The sequence below is a fragment of the Bombina bombina genome, chromosome 11 (genome assembly GCF_027579735.1).
Source record: "Bombina bombina isolate aBomBom1 chromosome 11, aBomBom1.pri, whole genome shotgun sequence".
In the NCBI taxonomy this organism is placed as follows: domain Eukaryota; kingdom Metazoa; phylum Chordata; class Amphibia; order Anura; family Bombinatoridae; genus Bombina; species Bombina bombina.
Window position 1 is genome coordinate 178,172,776 of NC_069509.1, and position 24,651 is coordinate 178,197,426.

Here is a 24,651-nt window from a genome sequence, read left to right on the forward strand (position 1 = left end):
GCTGAGTGTGCACATATATAGATATCACTGTCACTGCAGAGTATTTGTACATTTATATACAGCAGAGTGTTTGTACATTTATATACAGCTGGGTGTGCACATATAAAGATATCACTGTCACTGCAGAGTATTTGTACATTTATATACAGCTGGGTGTGCACATATATAGATATCACTGTCACAGCAGAGTGTTTGTACATTTATATACAGCAGAGTGTGCACATATATAGATATCACTGTCACAGCAGAGTGTTTGTACATTTATATACAGCAGAGTGTTTGTACATTTATATACAGCAGAGTGTGCACATATAAAGATATCACTGTCACAGCAGAGTGTTTGTACATTTATATACAGCTGGGTGTGCACATAGTGTCGCTGTCACAAGAATGTTGTAGATGTAGATAGATACCATTATGAACGTCGCTGTGTTAAGCACTTCTATCCTCCCGCCGCCTGGAGGCGCTGTGCTGTGGTTGTTCCGGCCTCAGGCAAGAGAGACAGAGAGGAGAGGAAGCGGCGCCTGAATCGCCAGGTAACAGTGGGAACTGGGAAGATAATTCTCCTGGTCGGGGCAATTACATCAATTTGAGCGGGCACATAAATCTCCCACCCTGGACAGTTACATCCATTAGTGAACAGAAAAGTTATCCGCCCAGTGAAACCAGACTGAGAGCGGGAAATTAACGTGCCAGGGAACTGGGTAAATAAATACTATAGCGGGAGGGAAGGATGTTCGCATAACCTATTACGCTTCAAAATACCTCAAGAGATAGTGATATATGGTACAGGGGATTTACAAGAATACCTCAGGGCTGGCGATAAAAGATGCCACATGGCATCCAAATGCACGTCACAGATGTGTCACAGGACACCCAAATACACCTCCTATAGACATGACACAGGGCTCCCAAATGTACCTCCTATAGACATGTCACAGGACACCCAAATACACCTCCTATAGACATGACACAGGGCTCCCAAATGTACCTCCTATAGACATGTCACAGGACACCCAAATACACCTCCTAGATATGGCACAGGGCTCCCAAATGTACCTCCTATAGACATGACACAGGACACCAAATGTACCAACTATAGACATGACACAGGACACCAAATGTACCTCCTATAGACATGACACAGGACACCAAATGTACCTCCTATAGACATGACACAGGACACCAAATGTACCTCCTATAGATATGACACAGGACACCAAATGTACCAACTATAGACATGACACAGGACACCAAATGTACCAACTATAGATATGACACAGGGCTCCCAAATGTACCTCCTATAGATATGACACAGGACACCAAATGTACCTCCTATAGATATGACACAGGACACCAAATGTACCAACTATAGACATGACACAGGACACCAAATGTAGCAACTATAGATATGACACAGGACACCAAATGTACCTCCTATAGACATGACACAGGACACCAAATGTACCAACTATAGACATGACACAGGACACCAAATGTACCAACTATAGATATGACACAGGGCTCCCAAATGTACCTCCTATAGACATGACACAGGACACCAAATGTACCAACTATAGACATGACACAGGACACCAAATGTACCAACTATAGATATGACACAGGGCTCCCAAATGTACCTCCTATAGACATGACACAGGACACCAAATGTACCTCCTATAGATATGACACAGGGCTCCCAAATGTACCTCCTATAGACATGACACAGGACACCAAATGTACCTCCTATAGACACGACACAGGACACCAAATGTACCTCCTATAGACATGACACAGGGCTCCCAAATGTACCTCCTATAGATATGACACAGGGCTCCCAAATGTACCTCCTATAGACATGACACAGGGCTCCCAAATGTACCTCCTATAGATATGACACAGGGCTCCCAAATGTACCTCCTATAGACATGACACAGGGCTCCCAAATGTACCTCCTATAGACATGAGACAGGGCTCCCAAATGTATCTCCTATAGACATGACACAGGGCTCCCAAATGTACCTCCTATAGACATGACACAGGACACCAAATGTACCTCCTATAGACATGGCACAGGGCTCCCAAATGTACCTCCTATAGACATGGCACAGGGCTCACAAATGTACCTCCTATAGATATGACACAGGGCTCCCAAATGTACCTCCTATAGATATGACACAGGGCTCCCAAATGTACCTCCTATAGATATGACACAGGGCTCCCAAATGTACCTCCTATAGATATGACACAGAGCTCCCAAATGTACCTCCTATAGACATGACACAGGACACCAAATGTACCTCCTATAGACATGACACAGGGCTCCCAAATGTACCTCCTATAGACATGACACAGGGCTCCCAAATGTACCTCCTATAGACATGACACAGGGCTCCCAAATGTACCTCCTATAGACATGACACAGGGCTCCCAAATGTACCTCCTATAGATATGACACAGGGCTCCCAAATGTACCTCCTATAGATATGGCACAGGGCTCCCAAATGTACCTCCTATAGATATGACACAGGGCTCCCAAATGTACCTCCTATAGATATGGCACAGGGCTCCCAAATGTACCTCCTATAGATATGACACAGGGCTCCCAAATGTACCTCCTATAGATATGACACAGGGCTCCCAAATGTACCTCCTATAGACATGACACAGGACACCAAATGTACCTCCTATAGACATGACACAGGGCTCCCAAATGTACCTCCTATAGATATGACACAGGGCTCCCAAATGTACCTCCTATAGATATGACACAGGACACCAAATGTACCTCCTATAGATATGACACAGGACACCAAATGTACCTCCTATAGATATGACACAGGGCTCCCAAATGTACCTCCTATAGATATGACACAGGGTTTACCAAATGTACCTCCTATAGATATGACACAGGGCTCCCAAATGTACCTCCTATAGATATGACACAGGGCTCCCAAATGTACCTCCTATAGACATGACACAGGACACCAAATGTATCTCCTATAGATATGACACAGGGCTCCCAAATGTACCTCCTATAGACATGACACAGGACACCAAATGTATCTCCTATAGATATGACACAGGGCTCCCAAATGTACCTCCTATAGACATGACACAGGACACCAAATGTACCTCCTATAGACATGACACAGGGCTCCCAAATGTACCTCCTATAGATATGACACAGGGCTCCCAAATGTACCTCCTATAGACATGACACAGGGCTCCCAAATGTACCTCCTATAGATATGACACAGGACACCAAATGTACCTCCTATAGATATGGCACAGGGCTCCCAAATGTACCTCCTATAGATATGACACAGGACACCAAATGTACCTCCTATAGATATGACACAGGACACCAAATGTATCTCCTATAGACATGACACAGGGCTCCCAAATGTATCTCCTATAGATATGACACAGGGCTCCCAAATGTACCTCCTATAGATATGACACAGGGCTCCCAAATGTACCTCCTATAGACATGACACAGGACACCAAATGTACCTCCTATAGACATGACACAGGACACCAAATGTACCTCCTATAGATATGACACAGGACACCAAATGTACCTCCTATAGATATGACACAGGGCTCCCAAATGTACCTCCTATAGACATGACACAGGGCTCCCAAATGTACCTCCTATAGATATGACACAGGACACCAAATGTACCTCCTATAGATATGACACAGGACACCAAATGTACCTCCTATAGATATGACACAGGACACCAAATGTACCTCCTATAGATATGGCACAGGGCTCCCAAATGTACCTCCTATAGACATGACACAGGACACCAAATGTACCTCCTATAGACATGACACAGGACACCAAATATACCTCCTATAGACACGACACAGGACACCAAATGTACCTCCTATAGATATGACACAGGACACCAAATGTACATCCTATAGATAAGACACAGGGCTCCCAAATGTACCTCCTATAGACATGACACAGGGCTCCCAAATGTACCTCCTATAGACACGACACAGGACACCAAATGTACCTCCTATAGACACGACACAGGACACCAAATGTACCTCATATAGACATGACACAGGACACCAAATGTACCTCCTATAGACATGACACAGGGCTCCCAAATGTACCTCCTATAGACATGACACAGGGCTCCCAAATGTACCTCCTATAGATAAGACACAGGGCTCCCAAATGTACCTCCTATAGACATGACGCAGGGCTCCCAAATGTACCTCCTATAGACATGACACAGGACACCAAATGTACCTCCTATAGACACGACACAGGACACCAAATGTACCTCCTATAGACACGACACAGGACACCAAATGTACCTCCTATAGACACGACACAGGACACCAAATGTACCTCCTATAGACACGACACAGGACACCAAATGTACCTCATATAGACACGACACAGGACACCAAATGTACCTCCTATAGACATGACACAGGGCTCCCAAATGTACCTCCTATAGACATGACACAGGGCTCCCAAATGTACCTCCTATAGACATGACACAGGACACCAAATGTACCTCCTATAGACACGACACAGGACACCAAATGTACCTCCTATAGACACGACACAGGACACCAAATGTACCTCCTATAGACACGACACAGGACACCAAATGTACCTCCTATAGACATGACACAGGGCTCCCAAATGTACCTCCTATAGACATGACACAGGACACCAAATGTACCTCCTATAGATATGACACAGGACACCAAATGTACCTCCTATAGACACAACACAGGACACCAAATGTACCTCCTATAGACACGACACAGGACACCAAATGTACCTCCTATAGACATGACACAGGGCTCCCAAATGTACCTCCTATAGACATGACACAGGACACCAAATGTACCTCCTATAGATATGACACAGGACACCAAATGTACCTCCTATAGATATGACACAGAGCTCCCAAATGTACCTCCTATAGATATGGCACAGGGCTCACAAATGTACCTCCTATAGATATGACACAGGACACCAAATGTACCTCCTATAGACATGACACAGGGCTCCCAAATGTACCTCCTATAGATATGGCACAGGGCTCACAAATGTACCTCCTATAGATATGACACAGGACACCAAATGTACCTCCTATAGACATGACACAGGACACCAAATGTACCTCCTATAGACATGGCACAGGGCTCCCAAATGTACCTCCTATAGACATGACACAGGACACCAAATGTACCTCCTATAGACATGACACAGGACACCAAATGTACCTCCTATAGACATGACACAGGACACCAAATGTAACTCCTATAGACATGACACAGGGCACTCAAATGCACTTCTCAGAGATGACACAGATCACCCAAATGCATATCCCAGATGTGGTAAGTGCTTGTCCCAGAGACGGCACAGGGCAGTTATATACACGTCAGAGGACACATAAATGCACATCACAGAGGTGGCAAGAAAATATAGCACATCCAAATGCATGTGCCCTGCTGCATGTCCCAGAGATGGTACAGGATGCCCTACTGCATGTCCCAGAGATGGTACAGGGTGCCCTACTGCATGTCCCAGAGATGGTACAGGATGCCCTACTGCATGTCCCAGAGATGGTACAGGATGCCCTACTGCATGTCCCAGAGATGGCACAGGATGCCCTACTGCATGTCCCAGAGATGGTACAGGTTGCCCTACTGCATGTCCCAGAGATGGTACAGGATGCCCTGCTGCATGTCCCAGAGATGGTACAGGATGCCCTACTGCATGTCCCAGAGATGGTACAGGATGCCCTACTGCATGTCCCAGAGATGGCACAGGATGCCCTACTGCATGTCCCAGAGATGGTACAGGATGCCCTACTGCATGTCCCAGAGATGGTACAGGATGCCCTACTGCATGTCCCAGAGATGGTACAGGGTGCCCTACTGCATGTCCCAGAGATGGTACAGGGTGCCCTACTGCATGTCCCAGAGATGGTACAGGATGCCCTGCTGCATGTCCCAGAGATGGTACAGGATGCCCTACTGCATGTCCCAGAGATGGTACAGGATGCCCTACTGCATGTCCCAGAGATGGCACAGGATGCCCTACTGCATGTCCCAGAGATGGTACAGGATGCCCTACTGCATGTCCCAGAGATGGTACAGGATGCCCTACTGCATGTCCCAGAGATGGTACAGGATGCCCTACTGCATGTCCCAGAGATGGTACAGGATGCCCTACTGCATGTCCCAGAGATGGTACAGGATGCCCTACTGCATGTCCCAGAGATGGTACAGGGTGCCCTACTGCATGTCCCAGAGATGGTACAGGGTGCCCTACTGCATGTCCCAGAGATGGCACAGGATGCCCTACTGCATGTCCCAGAGATGGCACAGGATGCCCTACTGCATGTCCCAGAGATGGCACAGGATGCCCTACTGCATGTCCCAGAGATGGCACAGGATGCCCTACTGCATGTCCCAGAGATGGCACAGGATGCCCTACTGCATGTCCCAGAGATGGCACAGGATGCCCTACTGCATGTCCCAGAGATGGCACAGGATGCCCTACTGCATGTCCCAGAGATGGCACAGAGCACACAAATGGACATTACAGAGATTGCAAGTAAATATAGCACAGGGCACCCAAATGCTCGTCCCACAGGTGGCACAGGGCACCCAAAAGCACTTAAGCACCTTTGCCTTGGTAAATTAAGAAATTCATCAAGTCTGGCAAATGAAACCCCAGGGCTTGCATATAACGTCACCTGCTAAACACTGCTGGCATTACAAATACACAAGGCTCCACAGCCTGTAGGTTTGAAAAGAAGGTGATTGGAAACCTACAAATACTCCCTACCAAACTTGCTAATGAACCCATTACTGCCTCCCCAGTACTGTCAAAAAGAAGTCCCAGAGCCGGCAAATACTGCACTTGTAAATATCCCCCTTTTCAGAGCTAGCAAACAAACTTAGTGCTTACTAATTTGTGACCATGAGTGGGTTACCACACAAAGCAGCGTATAAGTACACTGTGGGCTTTTATTAATACTAGCTAACTAATCATTTAACCCTTGCAATGGGGTTAAACACATAGGTAAATAACACTAGGGAAAGCAAGCATTGCTTTTCCGAGTCAAGAAACTGCAGGAGATTGGTAGCTACTTGAGACTGACACTCGTGATTGGCTGAGTACCACAAGGTCATAGTCTTGTTACTTTTTATTCCCATGTATATAATTCTCAAAATAAAAATGAGTTTTCCACATAAAGCATCCCTCTTTTTTAGATACATTTTAGGCTTTTATTGCTGTTGGATCTGTTTTTAAAAGATAGTAGTTTACTTAGATTACAGTTATAATTTACTGAACAACATTAAAGGGACAGTCTACACCATAATGTGTATTGTTTTAAAAGATAGATAATCCCTTTATTTACCATTTTCTAGTTTTGCATAACCAACAGAGTTATATTATTACACTTTTTAACTCTGTGATTTCCTTGTATCTAAGCCTCTGCAAACTGCCCCCTATTTCAGTTCTACGTGTATGAGCACAATGTTATTTATGGTACACATGAACTTCAACTAACGCCCTCTAGTGGTGAAAAACTAAAAATGCATTCAGATAAAGGCGGTCTTCAAGGTCTAAGAAATTAGCATATGAGCCTACCTAGGTTTAGCTTTCAACTAAGAATACCAAGAGAACAAAGCAAAATTGGTGATAAAAGTAAATTGGAAAGTTGTTTAAAATGACATGCCCTATCTGAATCATGAAAGTTTATTTTGGACTTGACTGTCCCTTTTTAAAGTATTAGAGATAAATATAACAATTCCTACTTTGTACAAAACTGCTCATTCTTGCCTGTTGGCTGACACCTGCAATCTGTATTTATTATGTTTTGTGTCTGTTATGAGCTCTCAAAACACTACGTCCCAACTTAAAATCAGAACTGGTTTGGGCAGAGAGCAAAAGATCACCTGGAACTGAAATTTTTTTGCAGACTGCATGTTTCTATATTAAACTAATTTTTTGTTGTTGTATGCTAAAGGGACATTCTAATGCAAAATGTCATGCCATAAATTGTTAAAACACATTATAGTTGCATTTCAAACCATATCCCAATGGGTTAAATGCATAGGTTAAGTGCTGTAACCTTTGCAGTTGCTGAGCAGTGCATGACTCACTATTGGCGACAATGCTTGGCTGCTGCTGATGATAAACTCACGGCTGTGCCCTGCTAGCTGAACCTGTTGAAGACACGTGTCCAACTCTAGGGGACGCTGTAATGAGATGATCTATATAATAGATCTATATCAACCAGTGTATCTGATCATATAAAATAATATGATATATATTCACCGTTATATACAATAGTACAAAATATGAACAATAATACAAAGTAAAAAAGTGCAATATGTCTTATTTGAGTCCTTTTATAGATATTTGGATCACAAGTCTAGATTTTCCAGATAAATCCTTCTGTATAGGTAAATTCAATATTTGGTCTAAAATCGATCTTGTGTAGTCACGGCAGCTCCTCTCGAGTAATAAAACAACAACCAGGAATCTGTGAAAAGATCACAAAAAAGAGGGCTTGTATTGGGGTTATACTCACAAATAATATAACCACAATACAAGACCTGTCTTCTATAACCACATCACAGTATCACACTAGGAGGCGCCCTCTTTTTTTTGTGATCTTCTTTTCACAGATTCCTGGTCCTGCTAGCTGTACTGCTTGTGGGTTCTGAACAGGACTTCATGTTTAACCCTTTTGTATGGGTTAAATGCATAGGTAAAGTGCAGTAAGCTGTGCAGTTGCTGAGCAGTGCATGACTGGTGATTGGCGACAATTTGTGGCTGCTGCTGATAAACTCACTGGCTGTGTCCTATAAAATATTTTGTGTTAAAAAAAATATATAATAATAATAATAATAAAAAAATAAGAATAATAGTAAATAAGAATAAAAATAAATATATATATATTATTTCAGATATTCCTATAAATTATTAATGTTCTTTGAGATGTTGAAGGAGTTTTACGCACAGAGTTAAAGGGACAGTCTAGGCCAAAATAAATGAAATACAATTTTCCAATTTACTTTTATCACCAATTTTGCTTTGTTCTCTTGGTATTCTTAGTTGAAAGCTTAACCTAGGAGGTTCATATGCTAATTTCTTAGACCTTGAAGGCCACCTCTTTTCAGAATGCATTTTAACAGATTTTCACCACTAGAGGGTGCTAGTTCATGTATTTCATATAGATAACACTGTGCTCATGCACGTGAAGTTATGTGGGAGCAGGCACTGATTGGCTAAACTGGAAGTCTGTCAAAAGAACTGAAATAAAGGGGCAGTTTGCAGAGGCTTAGATACAAGATACTCACAGAGGTTAAAAGTATATTAATATAACAGTGTTGGTTTTGCAAAACTGGGGAATGGGTAATAAAGGGATTATCTATCTTTTAAAACAATAACAATTCTGGTGTAGACTGTCCCTTTAAAGTGAAATGAAACCCAGCTTTTATTTATTTATTTCATGATTCAGATAGAGCAGGTGATTTTAAACAACTTTCCAATTTACTTATCTAATTTTTGTTCTTTTTGGATACCTAGGTAGGCTTAGGAGCTGTTGAATGGTGGCTGCACATATTTGCCACACGTTATTGTTTCACCAGATGTGTTCAGCTAACTCTCAGTAGTGGATTGCTGCTTCTTCAACAAATTATACAAAGAGAATAAAGCACATTCAATAATAGAAATAATTTGGAATGTTGTTAAAATTGTATTCTCTATCTGAATCATGAAAGAGAAATGTTGTTTTTCATGTCCCTTTTAAATGTGTAGGTCAGTGCAAGCCAAAGTCATGTGATTTTCAGTTCCTTGTATGTTTTACTGTCTGTTTTTGCTGTGCAGTCTTGTCGGTCTCTTCACTCCCTGTGAACTCATCTGTTGCACACCCTCTTGTTACATCATAGATTTTGTTCTGAAAATCTTTTTAAAGGAACACAAAAAAATCTTTGCAATGTACTTTTTTTTTGTATATTTTACAATATTTTTATGCAGTTTAACTCAGAACGTTATGTGTTTTTTTTGTTTATTCTGCATGATTCAAAGCCCTGACCCTGCAACATTTTGCACAATAATTGTTTGAACAGTGTAGGAGCTATTTAAAGGGACACGCAACACAATCACCTAGATTACGAGTTTTGCGTTATGAGTCAAATAGAAGCATTGTGGCCCATAACACATTATGTTCCTTGACGCAGCCATTACAAGTCTTGTTGGTATAACTGTACCTCAAGCCTTTTAGCCTGTTATGCAACGTCAGTACCGCACTCCTAAAAATGACGTTTTTTTCGTGGGATTCCCATAGCGCCGGTATTACGAGTTTTGCGATGAGGCTAAAAAGTGAGCGTTACAGCCTAAAATGACAAGATTTGTACCTCCATCTAAAGTCAGTAGTTATGAGTTTTACGCTACCAAGCTGTAACATAAAACTCATAACTAAAGACTAACACCCATAAACTACCTATTAACCCCTAAACCGAGGCCCTCCCGCATCGCAAACACTATTTTAAAGTTTTTAACCCTAATCTGCTGCTCCCGACATCGCTGCCACTAAAAAAATTATTAACCCCTATTCCCCCGCCTCCAGACATCGTCACCACTATAATAAACTTATTAACCCCTAAACCGCCGCCCTCCCACATCGCCCCCACTATACTAAAGTTATTAAGCCCTACACTGCTGCCACTATAATAAACCTATTGACCCCTAAACCCCCCACAACGAAATATATTAAACTATTAACCCCTAAACCGAAAACCCCCCACATCGCAGTAAACTAATTTAAACTAGTAACCCCTAAACCTAACCACAACCCTAACTTTATATTAAAATTACAATTTCCCTAGCATAAATTTAAAACTTACCTGTCAAATTAAAAAAACTAAGTTTGAACTAACAATTAAACTAATATAACTATTAAACTAAAATTAAACTACCAATTAAACTAAACTACACATTAAAAACACTACTCTAAAAATTTTAAACTATCAAATTAAAAAAAAAATACTAAGTTACAAAAAAAAAGACAAACACTAAATTACAAAAAATAAAAAACGGAATTATCCAAAATAAAAAAAGAATTACACCTAATCTAATAGCCCTTTTAAAATAAAAAAAAACTAGCCTACAATAAACTACCAATGGCCCTTAATTTGAATCAGCCAATAGGAATTAGGGATGCTAAAATCCTATTGGCTATTCGAATCAGCCAGTAGGATTTTAGCAGCCCTAATTCCTATTGGCTGATTCAAATTTTTCAGCCAATAGGAATGCAAGGGACGCCATCTTGAATCGCGTCCCTTGCATTGAAGATTCAACGTACAGCGGCGACCGTATGAAGAGGATGTTCCGCGCCTCCAGGATCAAGATATAAAATGTCGCCTGGATAAAGATTGAAAAGGCCGCCTGGATGAAAACTTCTCGCCGCTTGGATCATGACTTTGCCGTCGTGATGAAGATTGAAGAGGCCGTCTGGATGAAGACTTCATTTCCGGGATGAAGATCGTTCAAGCGGGACTTCAAAAACTGTAATTGGATCGTCAGGGGGTTAGTGTTAGGCTTTTTAAAGGGTTTATTGTGTGGCCTTTTTTTTTAGTTTAGGTCTGGGCAGTAAAAGAGCTAAATTCCCTTTTAAGGGCAATGCCCATACAAATGCCCTTTTCAGGGCAATGGGTAGTTTAGGTTTTTTGAAATAGTTTTTTTTTTGTGGGGGTGGGGGTTTGTAATGTTAGTGGGACTTTGTAATTTTTTTTTCACTAAAAGAGCTGCTATCTTTAGGGCAATGCCCTACAAAAGTCACTTTTAAGGGTCATTGGTAGTTTATTCTAGATTATGTTTTTTTTATTATGGGTATTAGAATAGGAATATTTTTTTTATTTTTGATAATTTGTTTATTTTGAGTAATGTATATTTTCAGGGGCGTTTTTTTTTTTTTTTTTTTACAAAAGAGCTGTTTAACTCAGGGCAATGCCCTACAAAAGGCTCTTTTAAGGGCCCTTTTAAGGGCCCTTGGTAGTTTGGGGGGTGGGGGTTTGTATAGTGTTAGGGGGGGTTTGTATTTTTTTTTTGGAGCAAAAGAGCTGTTTAACTCAGGGCAATGCTCTAAAAAAGGCCCAAAGGCCATTTTAAGGGCCCTTGGTAGTTAATTCTAGATTAGGCTTTTTTATTTTGGGGTGTTTTTTTTTTAAAAAGGGTATTAGAATAGGAATAATCTTTATTTTTTTTGGATAATTTCTTTTTTTTTAATTTTTTGTAATGGTAGGTTTTTTTTTATTTTTTGGATTGTTAGGTTTTAGTGTAAGGCAGCTTAGGTTTTATTTCACAGGTAAGTTTGTATTTTTTTTTAGCTAGGTAGTTAGTAAATAGTTAATAACTATTTACTAACTAGTCTACCTAGTTAAAGTAAATACAAACTTACCTGTGAAATAAAAATAAAACCTAAGCTAGATACCATAGGTTTTATTTCACAGTATTTAGTTTTAAACAGGAATTATTTAGTTAATAATTGTAAATTTAATTTAGATCTAATTTCATTATGTTAAAGTCAGGGGGTGTTACGTTAGGGTTAGATTTAGGGGTTAATATAGTTTAATTTAGGTTGTTGCAATGTGGGGGGGGGGCTGGCAGTTTAGGGGTTAATAGGTTTATTTAGTTAATAATTGTAAGTTTAATTTAGCTCTATTTTAATTATGTTAAAGTTAGGGGGTGTTAGGGTTAGGGTTACGTTAGGGTTTAATAGTTTAATTTAGGTTGTTGCGATGTGGGGGCTGGCGGTTTAGGGGTTAATAGGTTTATTTAGTGGTATTGATGTGGGAGGCCAGAGGTTAAGGGGTTAATAACTTTATTTAGTTGGGGTGCGGCGGAATAGGGGTTAATAACTTTAGTATAGTGGCAGCAATATCGGGAGCGGTACATTAGGGGCTAATAATGTTATTTAGGTGGCGGCGATATTGGGAGAGGCAGATCAGGGGTTAATAACTGTAGGCAGGAGTCAGCAATGTCGGGGGCAGCAGATTAGGGGTGTTTAGACTCAGGGTTTATGTTAGGGTGTTAGGTTTAAACTGTATTTTCTTTTTCCCCATAGACATCAATGGGACTGCGTTACAGAGCTTTTGTTTCCGCGATTACAGGTGTTAGACTTTTTTTGCCGGCTTTCCCCATTAATGTCTATGGGGAAAGCGTACACGAGCACGTCAAAACACCGCTTGTTTTTGGTGCGGTATGGAGCTCAACACAGCTATATCGCCCGCACAAGCCGGGTTTTTTTAAACTTGTAATGGCTGCGTTATAGGGGGTTAAATAACGCAACTTTTGTTGCGTTCTTTACTTTCCCTATAACGCTCAAAACTCGTATTCTAGGTGAATGTGTCTTTCATGATTCAGACAGCATACCTTTTTAAGCAGTTTTCCGATTTACTTCTGTTATCAAAGTTGCTTCATTTATTTGTTGAAAGAACATCATTGCACTACAGGCTGGCTAAACACATTGGGTGAGCCAATGATCAGAGTCATAAATGTGAAGCCATCAATCAGCAGCTAGCTCCCAGTAGTGCATTGCTGTGCTTGTGCTTTTCAGCAACTGATACCAAGAGAACAAAGCAAATTAGAAAATAGAAGTACGTTGAAAAGTTGTTTAACGTATGCTTTATCTGAATCATGAAAGAAAATTTTATTTATGGTCTCCTAATTGACCACCTCAAAGGAGATAATATAAACATACTTGAGGCTTTTTTAAGGGTTATGGTCCTGTACTGCAAACCAAAATGACCGCTTTAAAGTATCTAAATTGCATGAGCCTACAATTTTTCATAACTAAAACCTCACAGCTTCCTTAATCTCAACGCTGTTCCATGCCGTCCTAACAGCACTGGCCTTTAACGATGTTAGGACATTCCATGCCGACCTAACAGCACTGGGCATTAGCGCCATTAGGACATTCCATGCCGATCTAACAGCATTGGGCTTTAACGCTGTAAGGATATTCCATGCCGACCTAACGGCACTGGGCATTAGCGCCGTTAAGACATTCCATGCCGACCTAACAGCATTGGGCTTTAACGTTGGTAGGACATTCCAGGCCGACCTAACAGCACTGGGCTTTAGGGCCGTTAGGACATTCCATGCCAACCTAACAGCACTGGGCTTTAGGGCCGTTAGGACATTCCATGCCAACCTAACAGCACTGGGCTTTAGGGCAATTAGGACATTCCATGCCAACCTAACAGCACTGGGCTTTAGGGCTGTTAGGACATTCCATGCCATCCTAACAGCACTGGACACCGTTCGGACATTCCATGCCGACCTAACCGCACTGGGCTTTAGGGCAGTTAGGACATTCCAGGCTGACCTAACAGCACTGGGCTTTAGGGCCGTTAGGACATTCCATGCCAACCTAACAGCACTGGGCTTTAGGGCAGTTAGGACATTCCATGCCAACCTAACAGCACTGGGCTTTAGGGCCGTTAGGACATTCCATGCCAACCTAACAGCACTGGGCTTTAGGGCTGTTAGGACATTTCATTCTGACCTAACAGCACTGGGCTTTGACACCGTTAGGACATTCCATGCCGACCTAACAGCACTGGGCTTTAGGGCTGTTAGGACATTCCATGCCAACTTAACAGCACTGGGCTTTAGGGCTGTTTGGACATTTCATGCCGACCTAACAGCACTGGGCTTTGACACCGTTAGGACATTCCATGCCAACTTAACAGCACTGGGCTTTAGGGCTGTTTGGACATTTCATGCCGACCTAACAGCACTGGGCTTTGACACCGTTAGGACATTCCATGCCGACCTAACAGCAACAGCACTGGGCTTTAGGGCCGTTAGGAAATTCCATGCCGACCTAACAGCACTGGGCATTAGCGCCGTTAGGACGGCAGGTAACGTTCTAACATTTGCAGCATCCTGCTCCCACCTGCTTTGAGGAAATGGAAAATCCAACTGGGGGCTTTGTTTTGATCTTGCCCCTGTCATGGAGGGGTTAACACGTTACATCAGTCACACAAATGCTTCAGTCCATACCAGCAGCATCACTGATCGCTCCTCCAAGGGGGGAGACCAGAAAGCATCACATCAGTGTCACAGCACATAATGCTACTGCCACCATTTTACTTGCCTCATGGTTTGTTGCTCCAGTTCCAGGGGCTCTTTTCTCCTAACAGTGCTGGACTTTAATGCCATTAGGAAAGCATGGAATGGCCTTCTGCAGCCTCCTCCTTTCTGGGAATGAAAAAAAGGACTGGGGGCGTGCCTAGAAGCAGAGGCAGTCCCCTTTGATCCGATCTCGGTCTTGAAATCATGCGATCGCATTTACGATCGTGTGATTTCCTTTTTTCAAGCAAATGTTTACATTGGAACTTTAAAAAAAACGCTAGGATTTAACGTCACTAAAAATAAAGCGGACTTTTAGTGATCACTTAGTAAAAAATGGTGCTAAACTCACCCTTTCTGTAGCGCGCCCCCTCTCTAAAGTCAGTGGCTCCGGCTGCCTATTACACATCGCTCTTCTCTCAATGAGGTGACGTTTCCACCTCTAAACCAATAACCGTGCTAGCATACAGAACAGTGTCAGATGACTAGCACGGCTATTGGTTTAGAGGGAAGAGGGCGTTGTGCTGTGGGCGACCGGAGCTGCTGACTTTAACGAGTTGTCGCGGCACAGAAAGGATGAGTTTAGCACTCCTTTTTTTTTACTAAGTGATCACTGGAAGTCCACTTTATATTAGTGATGGTAAATCCTAGCGTTTTTTTAAAAGCTCTGATTTACCACCACTTTAAGACAGGGGTGTCAAACTCATTTGAGCCGTGGGCCATTTTTCATACAAGTGCAACTCACGTGGACCGTACACTACCTACATATCTGTGGCGTTTGCTATAACTGTGTACATTTAAAAAGATTGTGTTCTGTAACTACTAAGTAACTTACTCTGGCTTGATGAAATGCACTGTAATGCTTTTAAAGTGGTGACACAGACTCCATCTGGTTGCTCCCTCACGGAGTCTGTTTTTTTTCTCTCTAGCAGCTCTGTTCCGAGTGTGCTCAGAGTAAATCACAATAATGTCGACATTTAGCCACCAATCAGCAAACGCAACCCAGGTGCTGAAAAAAACATGGTCCTGCTCCTAAGCTTTACATTCCTTCTTTTCAAATAAAGATACCAAGTGAACGAAGAAAAAATGTTAATGGGAGTAATTTAAAAAGTTGCTTAAAATTGCTACTCTATCTGAATCATTAAAGAAAAAATCTGGGTTTAGTATCCCTTTAAATAATAAGCATATTATAGTTATTAGTTTCCATATTATTTTTCATGGAGGTGTTGTGGGCTGCAAAAAAATAGGTTGAAGGCAGCATGAGGCTGCTGGCCCGCCAGTTTGACAACTCTGCTTTAACGTATAAAGTAGTCTGTTTCCTGTTCAGCCCACCGGTGGGAGTGTTTATACTAACTCTTTTTTTCCCCTCCAGAATCTGACCGTGCCAGGAGCTGATGTGCTGAATAACATGTCCAGTGTGCTGTGTGACAGAAGCATCAGGCAGGAGGAGATTAAGAAAGGACTGCAATTTATCCAGTAAGATTGAGTTTGTGGCAAATCCGTTCTTTTGTTTTTCTTGGCTACCAAATGTATTTTTGTTTTTAACTCTGTGAGTGGTAGAGACGGCTGCGGTGCATTACATTCTTTGTCAGTCATGGTTAAAAGCAAAAATAAAATAAAAACATTCTTCTAAGTCCGCCCCCCCCCAAACTTGTAATGTTTAATTATGCAAACTATTTGTGTGTGTTGTAATTAAACAATAAAGAAGCATTAAAAATATCACGTTCTAAAAACATATAAGTTCAGAGGTTGTTTTGTAAAAATCTATCTATAAATTATAATATTATTTCTATATATTTGTAAATGATCTATATCTGTCATATACACACACACATACGTACCGGCATAGAACAGCTCTGGTTTAAATATCCAGAATAAAAGATTCACTTGTAGACAGTAATGAGTTCTCTTTTGTAAAGTTAAACATTATCTTATTTGTTTCTAGTATTGATAGACTCCAGCAGTTAAAACAAAGACATTCTAAACATATTTGTCGACCCCTGCGTAGAGTGCTTTCTCTTTCAATCTCTTGCATTTTTAGCTTTAGCAACATGTTTATTTAAACATGCCATTTTTGTAAACTTAAACTGATATTTTTTATTCAAGAAAAGGCTAGTGCTGTAGCAACCAGAGTTTGTATCATCTGAGCCATCACAGTGAAAGAGTGCAGACCTCGCTTCTGGAGTTTACTGAACAGATAAACTAACAATCTATCTTTAATAGAAGTGTCCTTGGATTATGATTTTTTTTTGCTGGAGGTGACGCTTGAATTTTATTATCCACTTGATGCACAGACATTTCTGAAAGCACTTTCATATTTTAAGTCATTGGATAGGCCATGTCTTGTAAATACTATCTTTGGTAAAGGATTTTCAAGTTCTGATTATGCAGAAAAGCATAACATGACCGGTGCAAACTCACACTTTAGTTTACCCAAAAACGTTATCTCCTTCAAATTGTTCCCAATTATCCATTTTACCTGCTGGAGTGTATTAAATTGTTTACAAATAGCTCCTTAGCCTTTATATTGGCATTTGCAATAGCTGATTTAGCCTGTAGTAGCCCTACCTATACTGAAAGTTTCTATACCTAGGTATAGGCTATTGAGAAACTAAACACAGCCATCAGAAGAAATTACACTCATAGTGGGAGGTGGAAGAGATAAAGCTCTACAAATGTTAATTTTCAATTGTTCTTTCTAAGTAATGTACAGAGACAGAGATAAGAAAGGGAAGCGTTTGAGTGATAAGATAATGAAATCTGATCTGTCATCAAGCCAAACCTATTTTGATGGGCTGTGGTTTCAAAGAGCAAACCCAGCTCATGGGGAACACATTCAGGGAAAAACTATTTTAGAGTGAACTGTCCTTTTAATCTGAGACCAGCACGTTAGATGCAAATTCCCCATAAGGATATGAGCTGATTCATTCGTTTTGTTGTTTTTTTAATTTCAGGTCTTCACTGCCGTTTCTTGGGAGTCAGAATGAATACGAGGTAAAATATAAAACCGTACACTGATCAATCATTATTCTTCAAAGTCATCAGAATTTCTATGTGACAGATCAGTGATTTCTTTCTTTGTTTCCAAAACCCAGTCATTATATCTTAACTAGAGCACAAGCTCACCAGATGATTATTTCACCGGTGCTCTAGTTAAGATATAATGAATATCTGGTCTGTTAAAGGGACATGAAACCCAAACAATTTAGGTAGCGCATATCATCTTAAACAACTTTCCAGTTTACTTATATTACCTAATTTGCTCAGTTTTCTTGGTATCTTTGCTGAAAAGGATACCTAGGTAGGCTCAGGAGCTGGGAGCTAGCTGCTGATTGGTATCTGCACATTTATGTCTGTTATTGGCTTATTGATGGGTTCAGCTAACTCCCAGTAGTGCAATGCTGCTCCTACAATAAAGGATAACAAGAGAATATAGAAACATTGATAATAGAAGTAAATTGGAAAGTTGTTTCAAAATGTATATTTTTGGGGTTTCATCCCCCTTTAAGGGGTTCTGAGGACTGGAGTTGGGGAAACACCGAAAGCCATTGAAATCTAAAGAGCCATCATTTCTATTATTAAATTTGCAAATTATGTATAGAGTGCAGGGACTTTCACAGATTTTAGTTTTTTGGTAACCAAAGCTGCGCTGCAAAGTAAAACATGGTGGCTTATTGGTTCATTACTAATAATGGCTGCCTAACGTGCGTAATATAAATGTAAGGTACCTTTTCATTTTGAAAAACTAAGCTCCCTTTAGCATAACAATAAACTTTTATTTTCTGTCAATGACTTCACGTTATCCAGCCCTCAAATGTGGGCCGTCTAAGCAATAACATCGTATGGCCAGTATTAGCATGTAATTTAAATAAATTTTCGTCACTCAACGCATGCGCAATTGTTTTCTATTAGTCTCGCATGCGCATATTGGCACAGAAGCCGATATCGCCGACAACAGACAGAAAATAACGCATGCACACATTAAATTTCAATCTATCCGATGACGTTGCGTGAAATCGCGCATGCGCATAGTGTCCGGTAGTCACCATCTTCCAACTGGAGTTGTCCTCCAGGATTGGAATACAGTTACGGAGTATAAATCAGGGGGTTTGGAAAAAGATAAAAATTAAAAAAGTGATATATTGAAAACGAATAAGATTTAAAATAGGATGTACATTGAAAAAATATTTATTTAACGGTATACTATTGTTACAACACAAGTGTATATTTGACTACAGTGGCCCTTTAAATTCTGTAATTTGCAAATCAAACAGCTGATTTAGGCAATTTGCAGCATTTTGAACACAGGTTTCAGCTTTCGCTTTTTTGTCTCCCTGGGGAGTGTGGGGCAAATTGTGAATTATCCTCCTGTGTGGTGTTAGGGGACGCGAGTATCTTTCAGTTTTCGATAGAAATCTTTGTAGTTTACTTGTATTAGTAAAAGCTATCACATGCAGCAGTTTGTATCCTACCGCCAATGGCCCTTTGTCATACAAACCAGTGCTTTGCCCTTTGAGCTTGTGCAGTGTTTGAAAGCGTGCGCACAGGATTCACGCAGTAAATGTTCATATGCCCCCAAAACAGTAATAGCGTTTACTAGAAGCGTGTTTGCTAATATAAGTGTATTGACAAAAAATATTCTTTTCAAAATGGCATTGCACACTTTAGTTTTATGTCTCTTTAAAGCATCACAGTGGTGCTTAAATTTACATGAAACAGTTTTTGTTCATTATTCAGATAGATCAATAAATCATTTTAGACAACTTTCCAATTGGCTTCTATGATTAAACATGCTTCATTCTCGTGGTATCCTTTGTTGAAGGAGCAGCAACACACTGCTGCGAGCTAGCTGAGAACATCTGATGAACCAATGACAGGAGGCATATATGTGCAGCCACCAATCAGCAGCTGGCTCCCAGTTTGGAATTGCTGCTCCCTTGACTCCATAGGTATGCTTTTCAACAAATTATACAAAGAGAATGAAGCAAATTAGATAATAGAAATAATTTGGAAAGTTGTTTAAAATTGCTCGCTCTGTCTGAATGCTGAAAGAAACATTTTTGGTTAAATGTCACTATAAAAGGACAGTAAACTGTATGTATTGCTATAACGCTTTTTAAAGCATTGCAGGGTTTTAGCTCCCCATGTCGTATAAAAAGTTTTTGTGTTTCAACCCTTTTTTCAGGTGTTGTGGCAGATATCACTCTCACAGCTACACCCCTTTAACATTTTTTTTCTTTCTTTCTGAAAGTGATGGCACTTTCCCATTTTATAAAATCAGATCCGTAATGTTAGTGATATTTTAGATGGCGTTTAATTCCTCAGTTGTAATTAATTTACTCTATAACTTACTTTTTAATGTAGATATATAATTCAAATTCCCTGCCCACTTCAAAATAATTTCTTTCTTGGAGCTAAAGGTTTGAATTGTTCTCCAATCAGCACTCTCCCCATATGACAATTTTGTTATAGCTAGAGCGTTGATTGGACAACAATCCAAACCTTCAGCTCAAAGAAAAAGTGACGTTAGAAGTGGGCGGCGGAGCGCAGGGTATTTGGATTTCATATCTATAATAAAAAGTAAGTTACAGCGCATCTTTATTACAACTGATGACTTAAACTCCATCTAAAATATCACTCACATTCCGGATGTGTTTTTATAAAGGGAGAGTTTACCATCACTTTAATGTCCCATGCTGGCAGTAAACCCATCAGATGTGATGTTTATTTCAGCATAGCATTGCAGCTGCGAGACCACTCCTATTACAGTCTATGAGGCAAGCATTACGTATCTGATCTGGCTGCACTGCCCACCTGCCTGGTGATGCACTGTCTGACAAAATAGCCGAAGAGGTACTGCAATACAATTTGTTTCTTTTCTTTGTGCTGTTAAAAGGGAACACAAGTGCTAAAATCCTGTAATGCTTTAAAAGCATAGCAGGGAAATATACAGTTCACTATTAGAATAAGTGAGTTATCACAGTGTTTTCAACAGATTGGAGTGGCTTCAACTGTGATAACCCTGCAAACCCATGCTAGCACTTTACATAGGGGACAATGGGGGACTTTGTTCATGGTGACAGCTCTGTTTGTGCTTGACATTGCAATCATATACACTGTGTCTCTGCAGAACTTTATCCTGATGCTTGTGAGAAACCTGTACAATGAAGGGAATGATTTATACAGAGAAGGAAACAAAAGGGACTCGGTAAATCAGTATTTGGAAGCCCTGAGCATTGCTGATTACGCATCTTCTGAGGATATCTGTATCCCCAACAAGATATTGGAGAGGCTTTACTTGAACCGGGCGGCCTGCTACTTAGACATGGTAATTATATTATTTCAGCTGCAAAGGAAGACAAGAACACTTAGCCTGTAACTATCTGAAAGATTCACCAAATAATCATACGGGTCTATGTTAGATTGCATAGAATAATTCTTTACTTAATTATGTCTCTAGGTTTACTAATTGGTGACTACAAACACATTCATCTTGTCATTGGCTCACCAGATGTGCTCAGCTAAGTCCTAGTTGTGCATTGCTACTCTGGAGCTGACTTTAACTATGTGTTTAAGTATATGTTTTTTGATTATTGTGAAGGAGACCAAAGTCCTGAGACTTGTTTTATATGTCTGCAAGCACTTTTGTCCCAGCTGATATAACCACTCACTACATGCCTCAGTTTTGTAACTTGACAGTTTATCAGAATGATTCTATAAATTGTGTGGCCGTTGATGCATTGATTTCTTGATTATATACAGGATGTGACTACAGACGGTTGTAAGATTCACGCCCTTATATCATTGCCACGTTGTCGACTCTGTGATGCAAAAGCAACTTTAAATGAGAGTTTATTGACAACATGCAGCTCTGGAGGGTTTAAGTGCAAAAGTGAGAAGGCGGGGGGGGGGGGCACTGATGGAGAGCTGAGGTCTGAAGCCACGCAACTATGTGGTGGTACCTTGCTCTTTCGCTTTTTGGTATAGCTGCTGTTTTATTAAATGGACATAAAACCATCAGTTTTTCTTTCATGATTCTGAGCATACGATTTTAATGAACTTTACAATTTACTATTAACTAATTTGCTTTGTTTTGTTGGTATTCTTTGTTGAAAATAATATCTAAGTAGCTCTAGGAGCCGTAGTGCACTACCGGGAGCTAGCTGCTGATTGTTGACTGCAAATATATGCCTCCTGTCATTGGTTCAGCAGATGTGTTCAGCTAGCTCTCAGTAGTGCATTGCTGAATACTAAGAGATAGAAAAAGCTAATTTGATAACGGAACTAAATTGGAACATTGTTTAATATTATATCCGCTATCTGAATCGTGAAAGAAAGATTTGATGTCTCTTTAAAGTAGATAAAACAACTATGCCGTTCACATTCATTATTGTTTTGCTTTAAAATACCTATGAAAAGTTCCACACCCTCCAGAAAAGATGATATACCTTCATGATATTTATGTATAGGGAAATGCAACTGACCCTGCAACATTCCTACATAGCGATTGCTTAGATCAGAGCCCAAGCTCGTTAATATCTGTACTTATTTGCCTGCAGTAAAGGAGTCCAGAAACATACAAGAAGTTTTAATTTCTCCCTGTCTTATGTTAACTGGTGTTAATTTGGATCTTTGTCCAAAAATATTTTTCAGGCGTAGAATCTGTATGTAAAACAAAGGCCTTATAAATGATTTACTGCAGGTAAAGGTGCTTATGGATTTGGTGCTACAAATACAAATAGAGCTTTTAGCCTTGTAAGGTGAAACCTTTGCTTATGCAGCTAATAATATAATAAAGGAAGAGGTTAGCTCTTGTGACCGTGTGAGTGTAGTCAGCAAGGGGAATTCCAGATTACAGTAACAGTTTATGTGTCTGTGCTGATGTGTATGCTGGTACCGTATGTGTGCGTGCTGGTGTGTTTGTGTGTATGTTGGTGTGCTAATGTGAGCTGATGTATGCTGTTGTGTGTGCGCTGGTGTGTATGTTTGTCTGTGTGCACTGGTGTATATACATTTGTGCTGGTGTTTGTATGTGCACCAGTGTTTGTGTGTACATTAGGGATGTGCGTTTGGATCCTTTGTGAGTATACAAATTCAGAAGTAAGTAGCCGCTCATGCCCTTCAGGTATTTTCATAGCCAGATTGATTCTTGTAAAAGATCTCTACACTAAGATCTGGATTTGCACAGATCTTAGTGTGGGGATCTTTTACAAGGATCAATCTGGCTACGAAAATATCTGAAGGTAAAAAGCCACTGTTTACTACTGCATTTGGATCCAAATGCACATCCCTAGTGTACATGCACTGGTGTGTGTGTGTGTGTGAACATGCAGCAGTATGTGTGTTATCTGTTATATTTACATACACCAGTGTGTTTGTGTTAACGCTGGTGTGTGTTTGCGCACCAGTGTGTGTGTTTCTGTGTGTACATGCACCAGTATATGTGTGTGTGTGTACGTGCACCAGTGTTTGTGTGTATGTGACCAGTGTGTGGGTACGTGCACCAGTGTCTGTGTGTGCTGGTGTGTGTTCATGCATCAGTGTGTGTGTGTTTGTGTGTGCACGCATATGTGTACGTGCACCAGTGTGTGTGTGTGTTCTGGTGTGTGTGTTTGTCTGCATCAGCTTTGTGTTTTCTGCCTTAGAAATGGTTGCTTTTAGTAAAATAATAGAGGCATTGGAGGTAATTGACTTGATATTTAAAGGGACACCGCCGTCATGACTATGAAAGAGAAGTATCTAAATCCCTTTTCTCTTGTTAAGTGTATCCAGTCCACGGATCATCCATTACTTGTGGGATATTCTCCTTCCCAACAGGAAGTTGCAAGAGGATCACCCACAGCAGAGCTGCTTTATAGCTCCTCCCCTCACTGCCATATCCAGTCATTCTCTTGCAACTCTCAACTAAGATGGAGGTCGTAAGAGGACTGTGGTGTTTTATACTTAGTTTATTTCTTCAATCAAAAGTTTGTTATTTTTAAATGGTACTGGAGTGTACTGTTTATCTCAGGCAGTATTTAGAAGAAGAATCTGCCTGCGTTTTCTATGATCTTAGCAGAAGTAACTAAGATCCTTTGCTGTTATCACATATTCTGAGGAGTGCGGTAACTTCAGAGGGGGAATAGCGTGCATGTTTTCCTGTAATAAGGTATGTGCAGTTAAAATATTTTTCTAGGGATGGAATTTGCTAGAAAATGCTGCTGATACCGAAGTAATGTAAGTAAAGCCTTAAATGCAGTGATAGCGACTGGTCCCAGGCTTATTAATAGAGATACACTTTTATAAGAGTATGTATTTTAAAACGTTTGCTGGCATGTTTAATCGTTTTTTACATATGTTTGGTGATAAAACTTATTGGGGCCTAGTTTTTTCCACATGGCTGGCTTGAATTTTGCCTAGAAACAGTTCCCTGAGGCTTCCCACTGTTGTAATATGAGTGGGAGGGGCCTATTTTGGCGTTTTTTTTTTTGCACAGCAGAAATTACAGACACAGACATCCAGCT

General features: G+C 40.6%; 1 protein-coding gene across 2 annotated transcripts in view; it reads left to right on the top strand.

Annotated features, from left to right (window-relative positions):
- Nucleotides 1-486: 486 nt before the first annotated feature.
- ZC3H7A (zinc finger CCCH-type containing 7A) overlaps nucleotides 487-24,651 on the top strand; it is a 137,800-nt gene continuing 113,635 nt past the window's right edge. The window contains exons 1-4 of one of the 2 annotated variants that reach the window (XM_053694453.1): nucleotides 487-536; nucleotides 16,521-16,624; nucleotides 18,103-18,142; nucleotides 21,279-21,476. In XM_053694453.1, coding sequence (XP_053550428.1) covers nucleotides 16,557-16,624; nucleotides 18,103-18,142; nucleotides 21,279-21,476 — 306 coding nt within the window. In that variant the 5' untranslated portion in view covers nucleotides 487-536; nucleotides 16,521-16,556. Of the gene's footprint in view, nucleotides 537-16,520; nucleotides 16,625-18,102; nucleotides 18,143-20,879; nucleotides 21,002-21,278; nucleotides 21,477-24,651 lie in introns of those variants that run through there. The other variant, XM_053694454.1, reaches the window with a different exon arrangement.